Source organism: Vitis vinifera, chromosome 13, assembly GCF_030704535.1.
Source record: "Vitis vinifera cultivar Pinot Noir 40024 chromosome 13, ASM3070453v1".
NCBI classification, from domain to species: Eukaryota; Viridiplantae; Streptophyta; class Magnoliopsida; order Vitales; family Vitaceae; genus Vitis; species Vitis vinifera.
The window spans coordinates 22318246-22344211 of NC_081817.1; the positions used below are offsets into that span (position 1 = coordinate 22318246).

At 38.1% G+C, this 25966-nt stretch overlaps 1 protein-coding gene across 3 annotated transcripts in view; it reads left to right on the forward strand.

The window, feature by feature from the left end:
* Positions 1-3155: 3155 nt before the first annotated feature.
* The window catches only part of LOC100241130 (DNA-directed RNA polymerase I subunit 2), a 45112-nt gene continuing 22301 nt past the window's right edge, over positions 3156-25966 (forward strand). The window contains exons 1-15 of one of the 3 annotated variants that reach the window (XM_010660781.3): positions 3156-3280; positions 3758-3926; positions 4075-4157; positions 4286-4405; positions 4729-4805; positions 5283-5346; positions 5681-5751; positions 7348-7425; positions 7514-7559; positions 8308-8488; positions 8580-8632; positions 8801-8874; positions 9047-9164; positions 19120-19204; positions 23536-23651. In XM_010660781.3, coding sequence (XP_010659083.1) covers positions 3770-3926; positions 4075-4157; positions 4286-4405; positions 4729-4805; positions 5283-5346; positions 5681-5751; positions 7348-7425; positions 7514-7559; positions 8308-8488; positions 8580-8632; positions 8801-8874; positions 9047-9164; positions 19120-19204; positions 23536-23651 — 1323 coding nt within the window. In that variant the 5' untranslated portion in view covers positions 3156-3280; positions 3758-3769. Of the gene's footprint in view, positions 3348-3740; positions 3927-4074; positions 4158-4285; positions 4406-4728; positions 4806-5282; positions 5347-5680; positions 5752-7347; positions 7426-7513; positions 7560-8307; positions 8489-8579; positions 8633-8800; positions 8875-9046; positions 9165-19119; positions 19205-23535; positions 23652-25966 lie in introns of all 3 variants that reach the window. The other 2 variants (XM_010660782.3, XM_010660780.3) reach the window with 2 other exon arrangements.

Here is a 25966-nt window from a genome sequence, read left to right on the forward strand (position 1 = left end):
CTCCTCTTCAACAGGCTTCAGGAACTCATTAATGCTGGCAGCCTTCTTAGCTCTCTCTTCCTTCTCAGCATCCTCTTACCGCTTATTCTTATTGGAGCCTCAATTTGATGAAGATATCATTTAGAGACCCAAGAAATTCCACAAACACCAAGACGGCCCCAATATCACATGCCACCTTAGTGTTTGTAAGCTGTGAATCTGCGGGTATGACCTGTCACATGGATGTCTATATCTGACTGCCTTCGACGCGTAACTGGTGAGCCCAAGTCCTCTCACGGAATAACCTGATGACCATGGCGTAGTCCAAGCTTGAATTGATCAATGGTCAGTGTTTTGGTCTCTGGGCAACGTGTCTCCTCATCATATTCACCTCGGGTAATATGTATGTCAGAACAAAGGGTTTTCAAGTAATCATGAGCCTCTTTGATACGCAAATTCCCAGTGCAAATGATGTGTTGGATCTTGCCAGGAACAAGCATGGATTTGAACTTTGGCGGCAAATCAGGAGCCCCATCAGGGATATGAAGATCCCCTAAGGCCAACACCAGCACCATTCTTCTCTGCTTCTCTGTGCCTATGTTGCCTCCTTGACCACCCATGCAGCAGATAGCCCATTCCACTTCTCGTGCATTGTTTCAATTTCGGACAGCTTATCAATATGAACATACCGGCATCTTGAAGGCAGTCTCATCAGTCGTAACTTGGGGATTTAAGCCGCACACCCATATCAATGAAACCAATGATGACATCTTCTTGATCCTTGACGGACTACCCCGGGCTTTCCATGGTTTCTTCTGCTAGAAGCATTGGGAGATTGCATAGTGGAAATGAAGCTGCAGGGTAGAATAGAGGATAATGAGTGGGGTAGCAAGTGGGGCATGTGAAAAATGGGTTTGAAGAGTACCCGATAGAGAAAGAGGGCATGATGGATAGGAGGTGTTCAAGGATGCAGGCATGGGGTTATTGGTATGGAGGGTGTAGGTTAGTGAGAGAAAATGGGTATGAGGAATTCGGTGGGTATGGGAGATTGAAGGATGGCTATGCATGCATGATCCCTATGCCTGAGTGAGAAATGGGTTGAAGGCAGCAGGTTCGGCAAAGCAATGATGAATGACAAACTTGTAGGTGAGGGTGCCATGGTGATCAAGTTTAATGGATAATGGAGGAGACAGGGGACGGTGGGCTTGGCATGCATGGTACTTTTCACCCCTCCCTTAACTTTATATTTCATTAATCAACTCTGAATTTTCCTCTGCTTTCTGAGCACACTGCGTCTGATACTATCTTTAATATTGGAGCATGACTCTTCCATTCTACCTAATGCAGCAATATTTCTACTGGCATATGAAAACTTTATGGGTAGCTTCAGGAGTTCTTTTGGACAGTCACCAAGAAGATGGGATTGACTGTATCCTCAATTCAAATGTAGACCCAGAAAACCCAGCGTCATGTGAATCAGATTCAAAGTCTATCTGCTTCAACCTCCGTCTAGAACCAGACACTTTCTCCTCTTCGTCAATCCTCTTAGCCCACAAGCATGGCTCCACTCAATTCCACCAAGCCTCAAATCAAGCAACCCATCAACCACAGCAAGAATATAGGGATGAGAGTAAAAGTAGAAATTACAGTGAACACAGAGAATAGAACCAATAGGGCAACATGCACCACATGAACGTATAGGACCTCATTTCAAGAGGCCCAAAACAGGTGGGATTCCTTAAACTGGATTTGCACAGTGTATACAAAACAGATTCATGCCAGCTCCAAGTCAAACCACGAGAATAGCAATGAGATCAACAACAGCAGAGTAGAAGTATGATCCAGAAATCAACAAAGTTAAACATGTAATCCATATTATCCGACCCAAATAGACGAGCAGTGTAGAGTCAAACAAAATGGAAAAAGGATGAGAAATATATGAATCAAAATAAGCAAGAAACTCACCTCAAAACTCACCTGCAGCCCCTTTCTTTCTCTGTTCTCTCCTTCTCTAAGCTCCAGCTAGCCAAAAACACGCCCAAAATCTCTGTCAAACAGCCCTGAAAAACCCCCTCCTCTGCAGCCTCAAACCTCTCTGCTCTCTCTCTCTTTCTCTGTTTTTCTCTCTCTAGTCTCCCTCTCTTCTTCTTCCGAACCCCCTCTTTTTCACTCTGCTTCCCTGTAACCAGCCTTAGCTTTTCTTTTCTGCCAACCAATCCCGTTTTCTCTTATTTTTTGTTCTCTCCCGGATATGCCCTCCTAGAAAATATCTCCTAACCAACCTCCAATGAAAAACAACCTCACTTTCTGCAGAATATCCCCTCTCTCATACGCTCCTCCTAACCGCCTGCAGAATCTCCTTTACACGTGTCAACCTCTCGTTTGCTTCTTGATTCCACCATCTGATGCCATAGCAACCATACGGGAATCAGCACGTGGCTGTTCACAGCTGCGACACCTGGCAAAAAGAGCTACAAAATATGCACAAAAGTGAGGTTCCCAAAATGGGGGTCTACAATAGGGTATTATTAAAGTCACATTATAGATCCAAAAAAATTTCAAAAGGTCTTTAAAAGTGGTTCCGAAGTCAATGCCAAAGTTGAGTAATAGACGGACCATTAAAGATTGTGAATAATAAAAAAAGAAAATTGATCCTATGCATATATCATGCAGAGGAGTGAAATGAGAGACGCTAAATATGATCAAAATCATGTACTATAGAGATAGAATAGAGGATTTACAATAAGTTTAACATTTTTTCATTTCACAAAATAATCATCAAATTTCAAAATATAAAATATTATCATTTCATCTTTCTACCCACAAGTTTTACTTTATTATTAAAAAAAATCAAAATTACTTCTTTTTTTTGGTGTTTTTCTACCATTTTACTTTTATTTTTTATTATTATTTTCCTAATTTTCTATCATTATTATTTACTTTATTATTTACAATGTTAATATTAAAATATTAATAAAGAATAAAATTTGAAAAAATAAATAATAATAAAGAAAATAAGAAAAAAATAAATAAAATAATGAAAAAGAGAGAAGAATGATATTTTTATCCCAGCATGAAATTTTTAGCCATTTATAAGGTTTTATTTATAACCTTGACCTCAATTCACCTTTTTTATTTTTCTATTTTTAAATAAGATATACTATTGGGCCGGGTCTCAACCCAGAATTCAACGGGTCTTAAAACCTCAAAATGAAAAACCCTAAGCCATAACCCCCCTTCTCTGCCTCTCTGCACGAAGACGAAGCAGAAGAAGAGTTCTTTGTATCTTTTGCTTTGACAGGTACGGGCGCTTTTTCGATCTTCTTATTTGTCGTTGCTGTTAGTACCTTTCAATGGAAAACGAGCAGGTTCTTTTCCCAAACCTCTGTCTTTGCGATGGATTTTTTACTTCTCAACGGTAATCTTGGACTATGACCAAGGTCTCATTATGGGGAAATTGGATTTTTGGATTTCTTCTCCTTCTTCCCTTTTCCCTTTTTTCAATTTTTTTTTTTTTTGCTCTCTGGGTCTGATTTGCATATTTTTTCTTCTTGTTATTTGGAACTTTTTTTTTGAAAAATTATTGTGCGCATTTTCTCTCGGTGTTATTTTGAACTTTTTTTTAATAATTAATGAACTTTTTTCTGCAAATTTGCATTATTATTGATTTGTTTAGTATTTGACTCCATTGGCTGCCAATATAAGAACTATGATTGTGATAAAACATCGATATGAAAAATTGAAGTTTTGCGGGGTTTAAGAATTTTGGAAAGTGCAGGCTCTTGAGAAAATGGCTACGGCAGGCCCAGATTACGAGCCGCTGCGAGAGCTATTTCAGCACCATATCGACTCCTTCGATCACTTGGTGGAGTTTGGGTTGGAGACTCTGCTCATGAGCGTGAAACCTGTTGAAGTCGTTGATTCATTCACCAAACAGAAGCTTCGAAATATCCTTTCTGCTATTTTTACTTCATTTTTATCAGCAATGAAATGAAGGACTGTTTTTGAATTTTTGTGACTTGTTTTGGATTATTTTAATTATGAAGTCCTTATTTATCACTCACAATGGTGTTTTCTTCTTAACTCGAATTGCACTTTGGTTTGGGCAACCGGAGTTATACCCACCTCAAAAGGAGCGTTCTGCCCGGACAATGCGCGATGCATTATATCCTTTCGAGGTAATATTTCACGATGCATGTATTTTTGCTTCTCTTTCTTTTAACTTCTATATTAATTAAATAGAGTGTATTCCATCTGTTAATATCATTCTGGAATATCATTCTTTGAGTGCATGTTCTTGAAACAGTGTAGGCAAGCAAAAATTTCATATTCGGGGAAGCTTTTGGCTGATGTTTGCTTTCAATATGGGAATGGAGTTGCCATTAGAGAAAAATTTAATCTTGGGCAGTTTCCTATAATGTTAAAGGTTAGTTGATCCTTCCTTTGGCGGCTGTGATTTTGTTCATCTTGAATGAGTGGGCCATAGGAATACATGGTTCATGAGCTAAAATTTAAGTATTCAACTTGTTGATAATTGAGGAACTCTTTGTAAGATAAAAAGCTAAGTTTATGTGTTGAGGTTTTAATGCTTGTAAAATGGGCCAAAGGAAAAGTGGCAGCTGGACAATAATGTGTTCATTACCATTATTTGCTTGAAATGTTTTTTTTTTTTTTTTTCACCTGGATTATCTTTAACTTGTTTTCTTGCTTCTTACCTGATATTTGATTGATTGAACATATTCCATGTAGTCTAAACTATGTCACTTGAGAGGTGCCGATCCCCAAAAGTTAGTTTCTTGCAAAGAAGAGTCATCAGAAATGGGCGGGTAAGTGTGGTTTTACAATTTTCTTCTGTACTATACTAGGCTTCTATGGTATTGTTTTTGCACTGGGCTTCTGGTCATATTTATGATATTCACATTTCAGAATTCTCCAATTGGATGTGAACTCTGAAAGTGCATGATAATAGAATGAATGAAGTGTAAATTGTAAATGAACATGTATAAGCATTGTTATGGTTATGGTACATATGTGTACATGTGTGGATTGCATACTATTACATTTAACAAAGAAAGTTGTGCAGTTCAGCTATGGTACTGGTATTCATAATGTGGATGCTGTTGGCATGCAATTATGGATGTGTAACAGATTAAGGCAATAAATGTTTTAAAAAGGATTCGTTGGAGTCTTCATATGGCTGAAGTTACTAAAGACGCCATATTAGTCTTCACTTCCATGTTTTTTTTTTTTTTTTTTTTTTCTTTTCCAATTCATGTACTCTTTTTATTTTCTTTATTTTGTAGTTACTTCATTTTGAATGGGCTTGAGAGAGTTGTTCGACTTCTGATCTTGCCAAAGCGAAACTATGTGAGTAAACCTTTTGTTCTAAACACATTATTTTGAAGGGAAAATAGATCTTGTGAATTATTCAAGCATAGGCGTCGATCTGAAGTGGTCTGTGCAACTTCTTCTTTAGTTGATACGAGATAAGCTAGCTGGTTGTCTAGCTCATATGAAGTCGTTTGCATACAACTCTGAAATTTTTAGCAGGAACAATATTCAAGACCTACTATGATATATTGCAACTTGACTGATTTTTTTCAACAGTCTTGTATTTTCTCCTGCCATTTTCTCTTGTAAATCAGGTATTCCTGGACAAGTAAATTTTTCATAGCTAAATCTTGGGTCTGTTATGGTCCAGCCAATGAGCATGGTGCGGAATTCATTTCGTGATCGCCGAGAGGGATATACTGATAAAGCAGTTGTCATAAGGTGATTTTCTACATATTATGGGTCTTTTTCCTTTTGGTTATTATCTTATTGTATAGTTGGCTCTTTTATTCATAATTGATGTTAAGATCTTTTTTAAACATATGCTGATTGCTTCTCAAAAATAATTGATTATTGCAATAATAGTTGTATTTGTGAGAGATGTATATTGTAAATAATGGAGAGTGGGTCTGAACGTATTATTAGAAAACATTTGGTTTTGAAGCTTGGCACTAATGGGTTTGTTTAGCTTTTTAATTATGATTTTAGGAATACCATGAAGGAAGATTTGGTAGATCAGTTTCGGAATTCTACAACATCAGGTTGTGAATTGAAGTACTAATGCTACATTCATAGTCATAGGCTCCAAGAAAGACCTAGCTAAGAGTGTATAAGTTTTGAGGCATGGTAGCTTGGTGACCAGGCTTTACAACATTATGGCTATGGTGCCGTCCAAATGCTTTTGATGAGTATTGCATGAACCTATTTCTCCTTCTTGGGGATCCTTTGTTGAGAGCAGATAAAAATTGGATATGGTTTTTGTTGCTTTTGAGTTGATAGGTGAGAACAGTCCATTAATCTGTCCACATGCTTTGGCAGGACCAAGCTTAGCAAAACTTGAATAAGGTGCCTGGTTATCATTGTATCCAAGGATACATGAAAATTCTGAGGTAAGCTTTTGCCTAAAGCAACCTCGTTGCTCCGCCCTGGAAATGAAACAAACTCAAATCCTCCATAACAGGAATAAACAAGTAGGGGAGAATGGATCCTTGTCACAAACCCCTTGAGCTGTGGAAAAATTAGAGGATCCTTTGACCAACGTCTAGAAAGTAAATTGTAGAAATCCAAAATTTAATCCAACCTCCAGCACTTTTACACAAAGCCCATTTTATTAGTTACAGAAAGCAGAAAATCCCTATTTATGTGATCATATGCTTTCCCAATTCATTGTTCTTATTATATCACTTATTAATATCACAGTTAACTAAATTTCATAAGTATCAGTTATGATAATCATGTTCAATCATACTTATTATCATTTCATTAATGACAGTCCCATTGAAGTAAGCTTCATAAATTATTTATGATAATCATATTCAGTTATATTTAATTAACAAAACTTATAAACTGGCTATAAAAAAAGTTTAATGAAATTTATATAATCATAAATAATTATTGGCAATCTTTAAATTTGGAAAGCAAATTGAATTTAAAAAAATAAAAAATTGACAATGCTCTCTCTCTCTCTCCCCTTTTATCGCCAATTGCAAGAACTAAGGGGTTTTTGAGTAATTGAAATAATCATTTGTTAGTATCTTATTTGTAATTTGATTGTTTTGTTGATTAAGACATTTAATGATAATTACTGTCTTTGACTCTTTGTGAATTATCAAACCTTGGTACTGTAATTTGAATTTCATTAATCTTGTTCATCTTCTCTGATCTCTTGGAAACTATTACTATTTAGTGCCAATTTATTTACTGTGATATGTTATATGCCAAATATTTGTTCTCTCAATCATAATTCTTAACGGAATTTTACATTTATTAAATGAATTTTATTTTGTAATAGTGATTCACTATTAATTATCATTCAAGGTGTGTAAGAGAAGATCAATCTGCAGTAACAGTAAAATTGTATTACCTTCGTAATGGAAGTGCAAGACTTGGATTTTGGTGAGAAATTCTAACTATGGTCTTCAATGATGAACTGTTTGGTTATGATCTTGAATTGTAACTGAAAGATATTTCTGCGCCTTTCCAGGATACAAGGGAGGGAATACTTGCTTCCTGTGGGTGTTGTTCTAAAGGTTTGTGATTTGTGCCTTTTTATATGTGCAGTTGCAATTTTCATTTTGCATCGACACAGACATGGGACTTGGATTTGATACAATAATAACATGCTAAGACATCATTTTTTTTTCAAAAACAGAACACAAACTCAAGGATATGACTATAGATTGAATGTATATTCCTTTTTGTTTTCCTTTCCTTTTATTTGTTGTCATTGCTGCAGACCCTTGTTTGATCTCATTTCTCCTATTGTAGAAATGTTAAAATTCTTTATCATCTAAGAGTTATGCAACAACAGCAATAATTATGTTCTGTAACTTAAAATATAGATTGGTCCTTATGTGTTCATCAAGTCTAAACCATGCAGAATTTATATAAATATTTGGAGCATAGTGGATACAGCTTGTTGGTTGAAGTTCCCAAAAAATGTTGAGCATGTTCAATAAAATTATACAAGTCTTAGAATGCTTGTGGTAAAGAATCATATTAAAAGGATCAATCCCTCCTAAGAAACATTGATGACAACTTAAAAAGCATGTAGTTTTTCATGAATTAATGTTGGAAAGCTCTCTCTCTCTCTCTCTGCCATAAAAATATAGTGCACAGTGGAATACATTACAAATATATATTTTTTTCTGTTTCTTTTCCAGCCAGGCGCATGAATGAAATTTTGTAATTTATTTTTGAAAGTGCTTTATGGAGTATCTACCATTATCTTGTTCGAGATGTGACTGAATTTCTTACTGTGACACCTCCTGTTGACAGGCTCTGATTGACACTACTGATCATGAAATTTATGAGAGTTTGACATGTTGCTACAGTGAGAAATATGAAGGGGGAAAGGGTGCTGTTGGCACTCAGCTTGTGGGTGAAAGGGTGAAAATTATCCTTGATGAAGTTCGGGATTTGTCTCTTTTTACACGCCATCAATGTCTCCAGCATATTGGTAACCTTCTAATATCATTCTCCATAAGCTTATTATTGTTCCAGATTTAATTTTCAACTATCTTTCTAATTTTATTCCCTTCTAAATTTAGGAGAGCATTTCCAACTGGTGATGGATGGACTGGAAAATGAAAGTTATTCCATTGTAAGTTATATTTTCCATTATCTGTTGGGCTCCAATTGATTATCAGGGAGAATTAGGGAGGAAAAAAGAAGAAAAATCTAAGTAGAGCCCTAAGCATATGGGAACTGGATTTGAGACTGCTTTTCCTTCTAATTCTTATCTTCTTTCTTTCTCTTAATCTTTTTGTAGGTTGCAGATGCAGTTCTTAGAGAATACATATTTGTTCACCTTGATAACAATTATGACAAATTCAATCTGCTCATGTTGGTTATCGTCTCCTTTAAATTTCTGTCTTATCCTTATCTAATAGTTGCTACCATTGTTGTATGTTGTCTTTCTTTCCCTTGTTTCTATGAGTGTGCTTGGGGCGGTTGGGGTTGGGGATAGTATATATTTACTTATTTTTTGCAATGTTAACATAGTTCTTTCCTTTAGCTTCATGGTGCAGAAGCTTTTCTCACTTATAGATCAGACTTCTGTGCCAGACAACCCTGATGTATTGCAGAATCAGGAAGTATTACTGCCTGGTCACTTGATCACTATTTATCTCAAGGTACAAATCCTGCAACTTTTATCTCTTGGAAAGATGTTTTTGTATGCACAGAAACTTCCTATGTAATATGTATACATTGTGTTACCACAAATTTATGGTGCCTTGCCATCTGAGGACTAGATTCAATGATCCAATATGTCATATACTTGCATTCTAGAAATTGAATTTGGCTACCAAATTTTTTTCTCATTTCCCTTTATTATTATTATTATCATTTTATTAGAAACTAAATTTATTAATTTTATTGAATAGTAAGTACAAAGAAGGACAAACAATCTTTCCAAGATGTACCATTTGTCTTTTTTAATTACACTTGCTAGTCTTAGCTTTTCTTGATGAAAGAATAATAATAATTGTAGAAGATGAAGGATTGGAAGAAATAAAAGGTATAAAGTTCGTCCTTAATTTTAATCTATAGAAAGACCCATATATATATGCATACACACACATATTCCTAGCACCAAAAATAGGAACCTTCCTACCCTAATTACATCAGATCCCCTTTATTACGGGCTTGTCCTAATTCTCTCCTCAACCACAAAAATATACAACTACGACTTTCCTAATTTCACCCTTTGACAATAATGGTAAGAAGAGGGAACTCAATTCAAGGATAGGATGTGTCACATTATTAGTTGATGAGGATCTTATTTCGTTGGGAAATTTTGAGATTCTCTAACCTCCTTTAGTCTTTTTTTTTTTTGGTTCTTTTCTTCTCTTGATAGGCAAAAATGAAAACTTACTAATAAAGTGCCTAACAGAAAGAGAGGGTGTTACCCAGGATGTAGAGGGTACAAGGACTGCCAAAGCCAAAAAAATGGACAAGAATTGGGCTAAGCCAGACCCAAGAAGTTATACTAGCTTTTCTCAAGCCATATTGATAAAAAAAAAAAAAAAAAAAAACTAGCTTCTCTCAAGCCACTAGCCCATGAGAACAAAGTTTTTAAGGAAGAAATTTTTTGCCACTAGGTCTGATTGTTCCATCTCTAGAATGTTTTTTTTGTCCTCTTCTTTCCAACTTATCCAATATAAACAAAGTGGGGTGGGGGTGGGGGGTGGCGTTTTCCAGAATTCACGATGACATCCTTTAGTTAATGTAGAAATGATGAAAATTGGAGAACCTAAGGGTTAGATTGGTCCCTGTTCCAGAAGAGGGCACAAGATGGTTAGAGACCTTTAAGAAGCAAGATAGTTACAAAATTTTCAATAAATTCTACTAATAAAATTGAAAACTATGTAAGTTTGTGCAAACTCTTGAAATTCTTTTTCCTCATGGGGCTGAGATTTTGTTTTTTGATAGGAATATGACTTTTCCTAATCAATGAGAAATTAAAACAAGTAGACATTTAACTAAAAATAAACCTTTGAAACTAATTTTACTAAAATAAAAACATGTTGCTATTAAAATTGAGAAATGCTAAAATTGTTAGTTGTTTTTGCTTAATACTTTTCTATTTTCCTTGATTAGTCTTGAAAGAGTGTTTTTTCCTGTTGTTCTCCATCAAGATTTAGAGGCGCTTACGACACACAAGAAGTATACATGTAAGAAAGAAAAAGGAAACAATTAATAACCATAACTTTAATCTAGTACTTTTTTTTTTTTGATAAGTAAAAGGATATGCATTAATAGAGAGGCAAAAAGCCACAAAGCATACAAGGGGTATACAAGGTGGCTAGGGCCTCAAAAAACAAAGACAAAAAGAATCACCTCCCTTAAGTGGGTGCTACCCACTCTAGGAAGCCTAAAGGGAGAAAGCCTCCTCACCTAAATACAATTTGGCCCAACTCCACAAATTACAGACAAAAAAATTCTTTAACTTCTGAATATTCAACACACCCCCCTTAAAGGTTAATCTATTCCTCTCCTTCCATACTGTCCAAAAAATACATAACGGAATGGAGTCCCAAACCTTTTTCCTTTTCTTCCCCACAAACGAGCCCTTCCAGCTAATTAAGACCTCCTTTATAGTTTTTGGAAAGACCCATTTAACATCTACTAACCCAATGACAATATCCCACAAAGCTCTAACCACTATACAATGTATAAGGATATGATTTACATTTTCTTCTTCACACCCACACAAAAAACAACAATTCGGAAGTTGCACCCCTCTTCTTTGAAGTCTATCCAAAGTAAGCACCTTCCCCCACGTCGCCTCCCAAGCAAAGAAGGCGACTTTAGTTGGCACCCTAGCCACCCAAATACTTCTTGAAGGAAAGCCTGTATCATTAGGATTGGTCAACAAGCTATAAGCTTCCTTGACCCTGAACTGACCATTTCTTCCTTGCCTCCAAAAAACTGAGTCTTCCTCCAAAGAAGGCCTATGACCCCTCAGCATATGGAGTAAATCCCCAACCATATCTAGCTTCCAATCATTGAAGTACTTAAAAAAATTTAGGTTCCAACCTCCTTGACCAGAATTTTGGTTTCACATTTCCTCAATCGTTGAACTCCTTTGGATAGCCATGACAAAGAGATGAGGAAAACAATGGGACAACGCTTTATCAGTACACCAAACATCTGTCCAAAATCTGATCTTGTTGCCCTTCCCAACTCGGAATATCATGTTATCCCAGCACCAATCTGATTCTTCCCAAATCTTCTTCCAAACCCCTACTCCAACCGCCCCATTAGCCTTCTTTGGCCTCCATCCAAGACCCTCTTGCCCATACTTCACCTTAATCACTTGTTTCCAAAGATTATCTTTGTCACAAGCATACCTCCATATCCACTTGCCAAGTAAGGCTTTGTTCAATATGGCTAGCTTCCTGAGGCCTAGCCCACCCTTTTCCTTGTCTGTACAAACCACCTCCCAGTTAACTAGATGAATTTTCCCCTCCATATTTCCCCCTCCCCACAAGAAGTCCCTTTGCACTTTCTCTAGCCTTCTAGCAACAATCTTGGGCATTTTGAAGATAGACATTTGATAGATTGACATGCTAGCCAAAGTACTTTTTATTAAAGTGATTCTTCCCCCTTTTGAGATATATTGCCGTTTCCAAAGCGCGAGTCTCCTCCTTACTCTCTCTTCCACCCCATCCCACATATAAGGAGCTCTATTAGGAGCCCCTAGAGGAAGTCCCAAATACTGAGAGGGTAAGGACCCCACCCTGCAGCCAAGCTCAACGACCAACTCTTCAATCTCTACCACCTCTCCAACTGAAATAATTTCACTTTTGGCTAAGTTAATCCTTAGACCTGAAGCCACTTCAAACCAGAGTAAAATCCAACTTAAGTGAGTTAGATGCTCCTTACTAGCCTCACAAAACACAACTGTGTCATCAGCAAAAAATAAATGGGAGATGTTCAAAGGGGATCTACTGCCACCCCTAATGTTACACCCTGATAAAAATCCCCCCTCCACGGCTCTCCTAATAAGAACATCCAGCATTTCCATTCCCATAACAAAGAGATAAGGAGATAGGGGATCTCCTTGTCTAAGGCCCTTAGTGCTAGGGAAGAAGCCAGCCGACACCCCATTAACCAAAACTGAGAATTTGGCTGAGGACAAGCAACTCCACATCCACCCCAGCCACTTAGACCCAAAGCCCATCTTTTGCAGAACCTTCAACAAAAACTTCCAATTGATGCTGTTATAAGCTTTTTTTATGTCCAATTTGCAAATAAGACCCTTTTCTTTTCGTTTCTACCACGAGTCTATCACTTCATTTGCAATTAAGGAAGTGTAAAAAATTTGTCTTCCCCTCACAAAGGCATTCTGAGAAGTGGAGACCACCTTTCCAACCACTTTCTTAAGTCTGTTAGCTAGCACTTTAGCCAATAACTTATAGAGCCCCCCCAGAAGACTAATAGGTCTAAAATCTCCAAGGTCCTCAGCCCCACTTTTCTTGGGAATCAAAACCAGAAAAGTATTGTTGAGGCTCTTGAGGAAGGAGCTATGCTCGTGGAATTCCTTGAACATTTCTAGGATCTCCTCTTTAACAAAATCCCAACAACTTTGCCAAAAAGTCATAGTAAAGCCATTCGGACCAGGGGCTTTATCCCCATTCATCTCCATCAAAGCCGCATGAATTTCATCTTCTGTAAAAAAACCTTTCCAGATTTTCCGCTTCTTGCTGGCTGATTTGATCAAACTGAAGCCTCCTAATGTCTGCCTTCCACCCCTTATCTTCTGATAGCAGCTGATGAAACGCACTAGCAATTCCTTCCCTAATCTCTTTCTCCTCTGACAGTCATTCGCCATTGATCTTAATTCTGTCCAAAGAATTGTTTCTACGGTGGGCGCTTGTCATATGATGGAAGAAACCCGTGTTTCTATCCCCCTCCTTCAGCCAGATTTCCCTTGAAAGCTGTCTCCAATGAGTTTCCTCCAGAAGCACCCACTTTTTGTAATTTTCTTTTGCTTCTTTTTTTAACTCTGTTTCCTCCACAGTCAGGCTTCTCTTGCTTTCCTTCCGATCCCAGAAATCCACTTGTTGCAGGGCTGAAGATTTGTTGCAGTCCAGCCTCCCAAAAATTTCTCTATTCCAAACTTTCAACTTTTGTTTGATTTCCTTCATCTTAGCAGCCAATTTAAAGCTAGCACTGCCCCTGACTTCAATTCCCTGCCACCAGCTATGTATAAGGTCTTTGAATTCCTCAACCTTAAGCCACATATTTTCGAATCTAAATGGAGTCGGGCCTCGTCTTATACCACCCCCCACTAGCATGATTGGGAAGTGATCGGAAATCGGCCGTGGCAGCTTACTTTAGGTAATCCCACTAAATTGGTCTAACCAGCTAGGTGACACAAGAAATCTGTCCAATCTTGCCCAAGCTTGGTTATTGTGGGCCCCATTCCAGGTGAAATCTCCCCCCTGTAAAGGAAGATCCACCAGCCCTAGGTCATCCACAATCTCAGCAAACTTCTTCATTGCTGAGCTTATTCTCCTCTGACTGCTCCTTTCCCTCTAGAACAAGGTGATATTAAAATCCCCCCCTAGGCACCAGGGGTCTTCCCATAGACCTCTAATCGCCCCAAACTCTTCCCATAGTTCATCCCTTTCCACTTTGGAGAAAGGGCCATAAACTCCCGTGAACACCCAAACAACCCCATTTTCTACATTCCTAAATCTGCACGATAAAGTAAAACGTCCCTCCTCCCAATCCAGAATGTCCAGGGACCTCTTGTCCCAGCAAATTAGGATTCCTCCCGAGGCCCCCTCCGCATTCATAGCTTTCCAATCTAGGAATCTCCCAGAGCCTAAACTTCTCACAATACCCTCTGACATAGATTGAATTTTTGTCTCCTGAATACAGAGTAAATCCACCCTCTGGTTCCTTATAAAAGCCTTAATAATTTTTCTTTTGGAGCTATCGTTTGCTCCCCTCACGTTCCAGCTCAGGACTTTTAGCTTCATTGGGCAACTACAATTTGACTCCCTTTGCCCTGTACCCAACCTTTTTGCTTATTCCCCCCCTCATAGTTTACAGAACATTCCAATCTCTTTAACTCCCTTTCGAACTTAGACTTTTCCAGAAACTCTTTACTATGTATCTTCTCCCGTCTTTTTCTGATTTTAATAAAAAAATTCAAAATTTCCTTTTCCAAACCCTCCGTCGGGAATCCTAAGAAATGACTGAATTTTTCCAAACTACTCTCCTCCCATTTTTCCTCAGGCTCATTTCTCACAGCTTGTATGTCATGTGTGCCAAAGGCCCCATCCGTCCCCCTGACTTTATCACTGCTTCTCTTGGTTACTCCCAATTCCCTACAACCACTGACCTTCTCATTGTAACCCTCATACACTGTTAACCACATTGTTTTATCAACCTGAATTTCCTCATCCATATCCCCAGAACGATCGTAAAACTCTCCCTCTAGAGTCCGATAAAAAAGAAAAGGATTAAGATGAGAAGCCCCCAAAACCCTTTCTCCCCTAGAACAAAACCCTGATCCATACCTCAAGGCTTCCTCTTCGAGCGCCCTGTCTGTCACTGAATAACTAGCAAAAATTTGTTGCTTCCTTAGATCCTCTGACTCCCATGTGACAAAGGGCTCTATCTATGAGGAATTCCCGTTTCTGGAGATGGAGCACTTCAACAGATAGCCCTTCTCCTGATAGTCATTGCTCGAGGCTTGGGCTGCTGGCGAGATTGGGCCATCCCTTGTCTTTCCTTCTAAATAAAATTGCTTTTGGCAGCCCATTGGAAGAATTGGGCCTTTGCTTGAGGCTTGGTCTTTTGACGAGACTGGGCCTTTGGCATGGCAGCCTACTTCTTCGGCCCACCTCCTTGATGATGGGCCTACTTTTGGACCATCCTCGCTAATTGCCACTCCTTTTAGCTTTAGGCCCAAAGGTCCATTAGCCAGGCCAAGCCCACCAGCCCTCCTTGTCTCCTTTGGGCCCAAGATTGGGCTTAAGGAAGAAGACCCAGACAATACCTTATAGGTTGAGGCCCAATTCCGGATTGCCGGGCTTTGATCTCGGTTTGCCGTCGCTCGGCCCGACCCGCCCCCTGCTCACCCATCTCTTCATCTGACGAGTTTAGCGTCTCGAGCCTCACGCTTACCCGCTCCTCCTCCATGCGCTGCTTCGAGCGTGAAGCAATGTCACCCTTAACCTCAACGCTTTTTCGTCCAGCCTCTTCGTTGAGTTTTCTCCTCAACACTGGTCGACACTCCCACCACAATGACAGAGCATAGACCTCCTCCTCTAGTTCGATTTCCAATACACTCGGCCTGACTTCTCCTCTCGATTTGACCAAGATTCTAGCCCACTGGATCTCACCCATCGTCTTCATCTGTTCATCAACTGCAATAAAACCACCGCATTCTTCCCCCACTCTTTTCAAGATCATCGGACGCCATAACGAGATTGGAAGCCCAACCATTCTCACCCAGACTTCATTTCCTACATCCGCCTCTACCTAGCATCCACTCCTAGGGTTCCAATGCTCCAACCCTACCTGGAGTCCTACCATCGAACGATTCCTTGAGGATACGATGCGTCTTGCTTCTTCCAGATCTTCAAATTTCAGCAAGAATCTGTCCTTTTCTAGCTTAGCCAACCCTAAATTTCCTCTTAGACCCCAAGACTTTGCCCAAAGTTTTCCCAAACTCTCGAGATCTTCTTCTCCCCCTGTACTGGCTTTCCAACTCGCCACAACACAATGTTCCAGTTTTTGTAGATTTCCTAGTGTTTCCTCCCTTTTAACCTTCACTGTGATTGAGTTTGTATTTCCCCAAGTTGGCCTCTTCGTTACTGTCGCGTACGAGCTTTCCACAACAGCCTTCCCCACGGCCCTTACTTCCTGGTTATTTGATTTTCTACCAAAAGCGCCTACCAGTTGATGAAGCTTCTCCGCCATAATCATCCATCCCCTTTTGTCCCCTCTGCCTCTCGGGATGAAGATGTAGAACCTCTTCCTCTCCATATCAGAAACCCCTAGCCGGATAAACCCCCCTGTTCTGTTTATCCCTTGCGTCATGGAATACAATCTTCCCTTTTCCTTCCATTCCCTCCCCCATCTTGCTTCTTTCTCATCCTTGATGCAGTGGTTTAGACCTTCTATGAAAAACCCTAAGCTTTCCGGTCCCAATTGGACCCATGACGAAACCCCTCCCTTCTTCTCCACGATGAGAACTTGGGGTTTTCCTTTCCTATCGTCTACAACGATCTCGAACGCCTTAGACTCCACTGCGAAGCTGCTCTCCTTCCTTTTTCTGCGAGGTGCCGAGCTATTTTCTCCCTCCTCTCCATCGCACTCTCTCTCGCTCTCTCTCTCTCTCTCCCATCGTGTGTCGGTACAACTTAAGGGGAGTAGAATGTTCCATAGACCCCGAGCTTTCCCATAATGGATAAGTAGATGGTTTATTGATTCTTCTATATTTTTATCCATATAGCTATGACCTGCCAAAAACCATCCTCTTCTTTTAGTTGGTTCATGGTTAGAATCCTTTCCCAAGTCACTTGTCACACAAAGAAACCCATTTTGGTAGGAGCCTAAGAACCTCACACTATCTTTGAGGGGAAAAGACTTCACCAAGACAGAGTAGAAAGACTTCACCAAGAATTCTCTACTCTTGTTGGCCTTCCTTACCATTTTTGTCCACTCTGTGCTAGTTCTTCCTAACATATATAGCTTCCAAAGATACTCCTCAACATTATCCATCTCCCAATCTTGGAAATATCTTAAGAAGCATGCGTTCCACATTACTAGCCCACCTAAGCTTCCTTGGAAGCTGCAAATGAGAATAGAGATGGAAAAGAGTTTGTTAAATGGTTTGAATCTTCTCTAGTCTCAGAGCCAATGATTTAGAAATAACAAAAAGAGACATGACGTTACTTGATAGGTTGCTAAGAGTAATTTTTTAACAAGGTGAGTCAAGTTTTGAGAGGTATTGCCTTTTCCACAGTGCTAATCTTTTAGAGAACCTCTCCTTTACCACATCCTAAGCAGCTAAAGCCTTAAAAAGCAGCACCTAAAGGGGTAGAACTAGGTAAGCGATAGACGATTTTCCTACTCCACAACTTGAACTGACAATAACTACTCTAGATTGGGGACCTCCCTTGCCAGAATTAGTTCTCTTTTGTTCAAGTTAACTTTTAGTCTTGAAGAAGCCTTATGCCAAAGCAAAACCTAAGCCATATAGATCAGTTCATCTAAACAAGGTTCACAAAGAAGTAAGGTATTGTTGGTGAATAAAAGGTGAGAAATCTCCACTCTGTCTCTCTCTCCTAACTTGAAGCTCGAAGTGAAGCCACCCTCCCCTACCATTCTCAAGAGAATGCTAAGTGCCTCCCTCACCAAAATAAATTAATAAATAAGGGGATGGAAGGCCCCCCTGTCTCGAATAAGTAAGGTACCATTCTCAAGAGAATGCTAACTTTTGATCAAGTTCAGAGATGAGGTTGGTCTTTAGCAAATAGGTGTTAGTTTTGCCTTGTGCATGAAGAATCCATAGATCATTTGCTTCTCCATTGTGAAAAGACAAGGGTTTTATGGGAGTTGCTTTTTGTGCTTTTTAGTGTGCCTTGGGTTTTATCTTCTTCGCCAGTTAGAGACACTTTGCTGGGGTGGCATGGTTCTTTTGTGGGCAAAAAGGGTAAGAAGGTTTGGCAAGCAAACCTTTATGTTTGTTCTGGATAGTTTGGAAGGCAAGGAACAAAAATGCGTTTAATAACGACGTTTTTCTATCCAAAGGCTAAAAAGGGATTTTGTTTGCTTTTTTGGTTAGAGTCCAAGCTGTTTATAAATGATTGTCCACTGACTTTAGTAAGTTTTTTTGAATGGTTGGGCACTTGTTGAGACTCTTTTTCCATATTCTCTTGTTTGAGCCTTGGTGGTGAAGGGAGGTTTGTTTCTTGTATACCTTGGGTCACTCTTTTGGTGGCTCTTCGTAATTCAATTCGATTCTTTACTTATCAAAAAAAAGAAAAAAAGAAAAAATAAAAAAAAAACACTTTGACGCATTTTGATGTCTCCAAATTTTTAGAACCTTGATATGATTCTTGATTTCAATATCTTATTCATTACTTATGAGGATGCATTGGAACCTCCAAGACCCCAGAATTTTATTCATTGCTTATTGACATAAAAAAGAAAAAGAAAAAATGTCCACCTCATACATACACACATGCACTCCCATTCTGCACAAAGATGTACACATACACGTGTTGAAATGATATAAGTATACTGAAATGGTAGGTTAAAGTTGTTAGTCCACATTTTGGGTTCTGTTTTTCCCATATTCGTATGAACTCTCATCTACTGGTGGAAAAGTGGTTTGTTTTTCCATTGATATCATCAAGCTACAGTTATTATTTGCTTGTAACCTAGATATGTTACTGTACTGTGTACTTAAATGATGATATACTGATCTTTGGATAATTAGCTTGATGCATACAAGGCTGCATCCTTATCCTCAAGTTTTCCTGTGTTCTGATTTAAATGTGATATTAATTGTTGTATTGGCGTTATCTAATTTTGAATTGTATTGTTGGTTTATAGGAAAAACTACAAGAGTGGCTGTACAAGGCAAGACGACTTCTTCAAGATGAGATCAACAAAAGAAAAAATTTCGAATTCAGCAGCTGTATGTTACATTCTTGTTCTTCTATCTAGCTCTCTTCTTTTTGTTGATCTGATACTCATTTAGTATGTTGTAATTGGGTTTTCTTTTGAATTTATTATGAATTCTTATAGCTTTTCAAGTTCAATATCACTGTTACTGTAGGCCACTGCTAATGAAATGGGAAATGTTTCAAAGAATTCATGATGCTCTATTGCACTATTTTTCATTTTTATTTTGTTTTGGAGGTACATAAACTTATGGTACCTAGGCAAATTGGTTCTAAGAAATGTATGAACTTTTTTTTTTTTGATAAGTAAAAGCAATTGTATTAAGAAAGCCTGATGTACACCTTAAAGTAAACATGATGTATACAAGGCAACAAGGCCAAAAAGAAAAGGAGAAGCAAAAAAATCATCCCCTTACTTACAACCCAACCAATCAATGAAATCGAAAATGGACTTGCTCCATCTCCTGTTTGCTGACGACACTCTAATTTTTTGTAACACCAATAGCAAAAATCTGAGATACTTGAGTTGGGTGTTTTTGGGGGAGGCTCGCCTTGATAAAAAGTACTTTATCAAGTCTTCCAATTTACTTCCTTTCTCTCTTTATTATTCCTCGGAAGGTGTGTGCAAGACTTGAAAAGATTCAAAGGGACTTTTTGTGGGGAGGTGGTGCCTTAGAGAAAAAACCTCACTCGGTGAATTGGAGCTTGGTTTGAACTGACAAGGAGGGAGGCTTAGGAATTGATAGATTTGTGACTCTAAACAAAGCCTCACTTCGGAAGTGGAGTTGGAGATTTGCGGTAGAGAGGGAGTCCTTTTGGAAGCAAGTCATCATCAACAAATTTGGGTTAGAGGAAGGAGGGTGGTGTTCAAGAGTAGCAAGGGGAGGCTATGGTGTGGGGGTGTGGAAAGCCATTAGAAAAGAATGGGAGGGTATTCGTTGCAGATCTCGCTTTATTGTTGGGAATGGGAGAAAGGTCAAGTTTTGGAAGGACTTGTGGTGTAAGGACCAAATGTTGAAAGAAGCTTTCCCTAATCCATACCGGTTGGTGGTTAACAAAGATGAGTGGGTGTCAAATGCTTGGGAGGGGAGTGGGGAGTCGGGTTGTTGGAATCCTCACTTCTCAAGGCATTTTAATGATTGGGAATTGGAAGAGGTGGAGGGCTTGTTCCGAAATTTGCATCCTTTGGTAGTGAGAAGAGAAATGGAGGATGTTTTGAGTTGGAAGGAAAGTAGGGATGACATTTTCTCTGTTAGATCCCTCTACCACTCCTTCACGAGGGACTATGGTTACTTGAAAAGAATAATGATTGTTGGTTAGCATCTTCTACCTGTTCTTTGGTTCACCTAGGCTACCTGAGCCTTCAACTCAGGACTGAACCAAATAACCCTAGTTTTATTCTTTTGCAACCTAGGAGTTGATGAATGTGCTTAAAGATTTAGACCACACAAACTCAAAGAGTGTCAAATTGGTTCATTGGGTTGCATCGACCAAGTTGTACTCCTAAAAATTACTAAAAGATGCAACAGTTCAAAAGAAATGGATGAGAGTCATTATCTAGAAATCATTCCACAAGCGTTATATTCCTTGGTTTAGGGTATGAGGTCAATTACTTTGTGATACTTGGATGTTCCATGGTACTGAAGATGTTCCATTTTAGTTTCTTTGGTATGATGAGAAGGGGATAAGAGTTCAATGTATTTATCTTTCTTTATTCTCTATCCAATATTCACTAAATCTATTTAATGTTGGTAAGGAAGATGAATCACACAATAATTGAAAATATTAAAATCCATCAAGGAATTTTTGGCAGGTTTGCTTTATGCAAGGTTTTATGAATTAACACTTGTTAGTTTCTAGAACAAATAAAATATGGCATATAATAGCCAAAATATTTTTTTAAGAGACAATATAAATGGGAGGCCTGGTGAGATGAGGGATTTGGAGCTCTTAAGATATTTGGGAAGAACTTTTCTCATCAAAAAAATATTTGGGAAGAACTCAATTGCTTATTTGCAGAAGACCCTGCAGCTGGGGAAAATAAATAATACTAAGGTGTATCATAATACTAGATGTGGTTATTCATCATTCTCAGTGTTGTGTGTTATCAAGATATTGATATTGGTGAAAATATTGACTATACAAATATCCAGAAATATCATTGGAATTATAGACAAAATCTTAAGATGAGAAATTTTGTGAAAGAAATATCATAAATTACTGTGCACATGTACTAACATCAGTGACTTCATTTTGCACCTGTATGTCTTTGGTTCTGTGAAAGAAATATCAAAACTTACCATGCTATGTACTTCCATCAGTGACATGTTATTATGCACCCGTACATCTTCTTTTTGGCTTAAGCCATCTACAAAGGTCTGCATGTCTTTGAACTCGATTTCAAGATATCCACTTGATTTGATACCGTTTGAAGGAGGAACTCCAATCCTTGATAGTTGGGAACCAACCACCTTGTTTTTTAATGGTGAAAGGCTCCCTTCTCAGGGGGAACTATCTTGTATATAAAGACCTTGAGATTTGCTACCCATCCCTCTTGTTACTTCCAGGCAAAAAATCATTCCAATTCTATTGCTTTGTGGCTGAAGACTTGTAATATGATGTAGAATATATTCCTGTCTTCACTTTGTTCTTCCTTCTGTTGTTGTCAATCCCTTTTTACTGGTTGCTTTGTATTTCTGGATACTTCTGACGTTCAGTTTGTCAATGTCAATCTGTAGGTCAATTTTTGGATGAATATCAATTCTCTTAGTTATTTGCAGTACCTCATGTTTTATTGTTTTTTTTTCCCTTCCTTTTTTTCTTTTGGGATTATCTCTTTTCTTTTCATCTTCTGTGCATCATCTATATTCTTCTTCTGACTGTAAGCTGCTTCCTAGTGCTACTATCCACTGAAATCTTTCTTTTCAGCTTGCATTCCCTACATTATGTGAGTTGTTTGTTGGTTATATCTGCTCCTTGCTCTTATTTTCTGTGACATAAGATGATGGCAGGGGTGTTTTGGTTCATCCATATGGTTTTCTGATACTTGTTGGGCTTACTAAGTCATAGATTGACATCTTATTGTTTCTTCTTTTGTTCTGCTTGGAGACCTTATCATTTCTTAAAAAATCTGGAAACAAGAAATGGTATCTTGTTAAGGTGTTGAAGTTCAATGCTGCACCCTGACCTGTATTGCTGGGAAGATTGGTTGGCTGATGTGAAGGATGATCAATAAATCAATCAATCCTATGACAGAAGTGGCGTAGCTTCCTTGTTTGCTCCACTTCTGGCAGTGCCTTATATTGCCAGAAATGCCCTGGAAGGCGGCTCCATACCCCTGCCCCCCAGAATGGATTGATAAACCATCAATCATGAACACTAATTGCCACTTTGTGCTCTTCTCCCTTTACACCTTTAGCAGTCTGTATCTTTTTGCAAAGTGCTGTATTTTTTTAAATCTCTCCTGCTTGATGGCAAAAATGTTTGTATCCACTGAGTCTGAGGGGGGTGTTAGATATGGTCATTCACCATTTGTCTTCTTTTCTTGTTTCCTTTCTGTAGTGCTGTCATGCTGTGGAGGTTTTAGGTGCCCTCTTTGGGTAAAATTTACCATGCGTAATTTTTATTTATTTTGAGTTTCTACTATCTTTCTTGTTGTTAAAGAGGGCTGAAAAGAGCTACCCCTCAAGTGGTATCTTGGAAGTCTATAGATCTATTTTCAATGAATCTGAATTCACTAGACTTACATAATGTAGTTTTATGACATTTCAATTGAAGCCCATGATTAGTGGATAGGGAGTCACCTTATGACAGATGAACTCCTGGAGTAAGATGAGAATTTCCTGACACAGTCTAATATCTGTGTTTGTGAACTACTTGTATCAAACATATACTTCTGTCATCATTTGAATTTATGTATTTATATGGCAGAACCTTACAAAGTAAAATAGTGAAGAAAGTAATGATTTTTGTACTACTTTCCATGACAAGAAAGCCATAGCCCACTTCTTCACATTTTTGAATTAAATACATGAGAAATTATCTTTCTAAGTTTCCAAATGAGTGCTGGTTATGGGTTTTGTGTCTGCAAATGTTAGGTATGCCTATTGTTGACAGGGAGGAGTGTTTTATGTATCATACATTGAAATGCTGAATCATTGCTTGACTCATACATGTTTGAAATAAAGCTTTTGTAATATGTAAGTTGCATTTAAGTGTTGTACATGCTCTGCACCATTTTGTTTATTCTCTTGCATAGAGGATCTTGAATTATAATATTTTTGTAGTTGGCATTAAATATTTGTCAGAGGGACCTTACATTTTTGTGTTGCCTGAGATTATGTAGTGGCCCATGTTAAGAAGGTCATGGATAAAAATCCTTCAAGACAAATCAGCTTAGCTGTTGAGAATATGTTGAAGACTGGAAGACTCGTCACACAATCTGGTTTAGATCTACAACAGGTGACATCCTGGTATCCTTTTCTGTCCTATTATTGTTATATATTGGAAACTTACGTTGTATATCCTTTTTTTTTTTCAATGGTAATAATTGTGAATGTACAAAATCTTTTGTCTTACAAATATGCCGATTAATGAAATTAATTATGCCTCTTGGTAATTTACCTAGAGGCTATTTTGGCCAAATAAAGGAGTTCATAGAGAAAGCTGAGTGATCCTTCGTAATTAACGTAGCTTTAGCCAAAGCAATATAAAGTGAAAGGGGGTAGACAAATTCCAAATCGAACCCATCCAGAAGTTTAGTGATCTGTGTATCCTTGGCTTTCTGAATCAAATTGGCTGGATGAAAAGTGTTTTTTGATTGCTATACTTGGATAGGAGTTGGGAAAAGACATGGAAAGAGATAAACCTCAAACATTTTCTTTTTGATAGGCAGAAGAGAGGATATATTAACAGTTCCTGAAAGAGGGTGCATCAAAGTACACAATGTATACAAGAAACGCCATCAGGTCAACAAAAAAGAGGAGAGGGACCAAATACCAACCTCCTTCTACCTACTTTGAGTTCAGCCAATCTATAGAGTGTATCATGGTCATGAAATAGTAACCTATGTACAATCCAACCCAATCCAAACAAATACACATAAAGGAAGATTTAATTGCATGATCCAATTGTTTTGTGTCTTCAGATGACCTTCTGTTTCTTTCCATCCTTAGCATCCAAAATATACACAAAGGAGCGGCCCACCAAGCTTTTTTCCACTTTTTCCCACTCCTTCCCCAAGAACCATGCAAACTCAAAAGGGTCCCTCTTACTGAATCATTACCCAGGTAACTCCAAAAAGAGAAAAAACTAGCTGCCACAAAATTCTTGCTTGGGAGTAGTGCATAAGCATATGATCAATTATCTTCTCTTCCCTTTTACACATGTAGCACCTGTTCGGCAAATTCCATACCCTCCTTTTGAGTTGGATGAGCACTAAATCCTTACCCATATAGCTTCCCAATCAAAGAAGCTCTCCTTTGTAGGAACCTAAGGATTCTACACTATTCTTGAAGGGAAAACCTCTCTTCTTCCCTTCGATAATAAAGAGTAGTATGATTAAGCAAAGAATTTATCACACTTTGTTTCCTCTTAGCCCAATCTATCCTCCTCATCTCTTCTAGTTGAGACCAATTGCAATCTTCTCTAAAAAATGCCTCCACTCTTTAAATTCACAATCATGTAACTGTCTGTAAAACTGGATTCCACTGAAGCCCTTCTCCAACTTGCTCGCACATTTCTACCATCCAAGTGTCTTTTTCAATGGCTATAGAGAAAAACATTGGAAAGGAAACTTTCAAAGAACTTTCCCCTACCAACCATCTTTCAAGAATTTTCCCTCCTTCCATTACCCACTATGAAATGAGATCTACTTTTAAAAATCTCCCACCCATTTCTGATAGCTTTCCACAACCCTACCCATAGTTGTTCATCATAGCTCTCGAGCAACACCACTCGCATTGTTCAAACATGAAGTGATCAATGTCTTTCAACCATGACATCTATGAGACAAACATATAAGGGCAGGAGGAAGGGAACATTGTTATTAGCCCTTTATCATTTAAGTCTTAGTAATGGAAGTTTTATTCCTTTGGGAAATTAAAAAGCCCCTGATTTTTGAGCAGCTGATCTTCCCACCATATTTACTCTAATGATGAAATTTAGAACCATTAGCTACAAGAAACTTGAGTTCAGGACATCCTCTATCCCCCTACTTGTTTGTGTTGGTTTTGAATGCCTTCACTAAGATGTTAAATAGCTCTTCTATTTCATTAAAACTCTTTATTTATTTTTTATTTTTTAAAATTTTTATTTATTTTTTAATATTTTCCTGTTATATTAAGTAAAATGTCTACATAAAATTTCAAGATAGCTCTATTTATTCATCTTTTTTATTGAGTTATTGTTTGATGAAAAATAATTTTTTTGAATAATTGAAATTTGCAATTGAGGCTAAATCTCGTAGTTATGATATGAATTATGTTTATGGTGAGTTTGGACAATGTTTTTAGAATAGGATGGATCATTGAACCAAAAAAGTTGCTGAGTCAGAATTCAATGGTTGGACTTGTGGTTGAATCATGATGTAAGCATGACATTATAAATACAATTTATATATTATTAAAGTATTAAAATGATGAGAGAGAGTGAGTGAGAGTGAGGGTGATGAGAGAGAAAGTTGAGCAGAGAATCGGAGAAAACGGAAGGGGAGTAGCTTTAGGGTGGAGTCGAAGGTGTTCGAAATTGGAATTGAGGAGAGAAAAGGCAAACCCCAA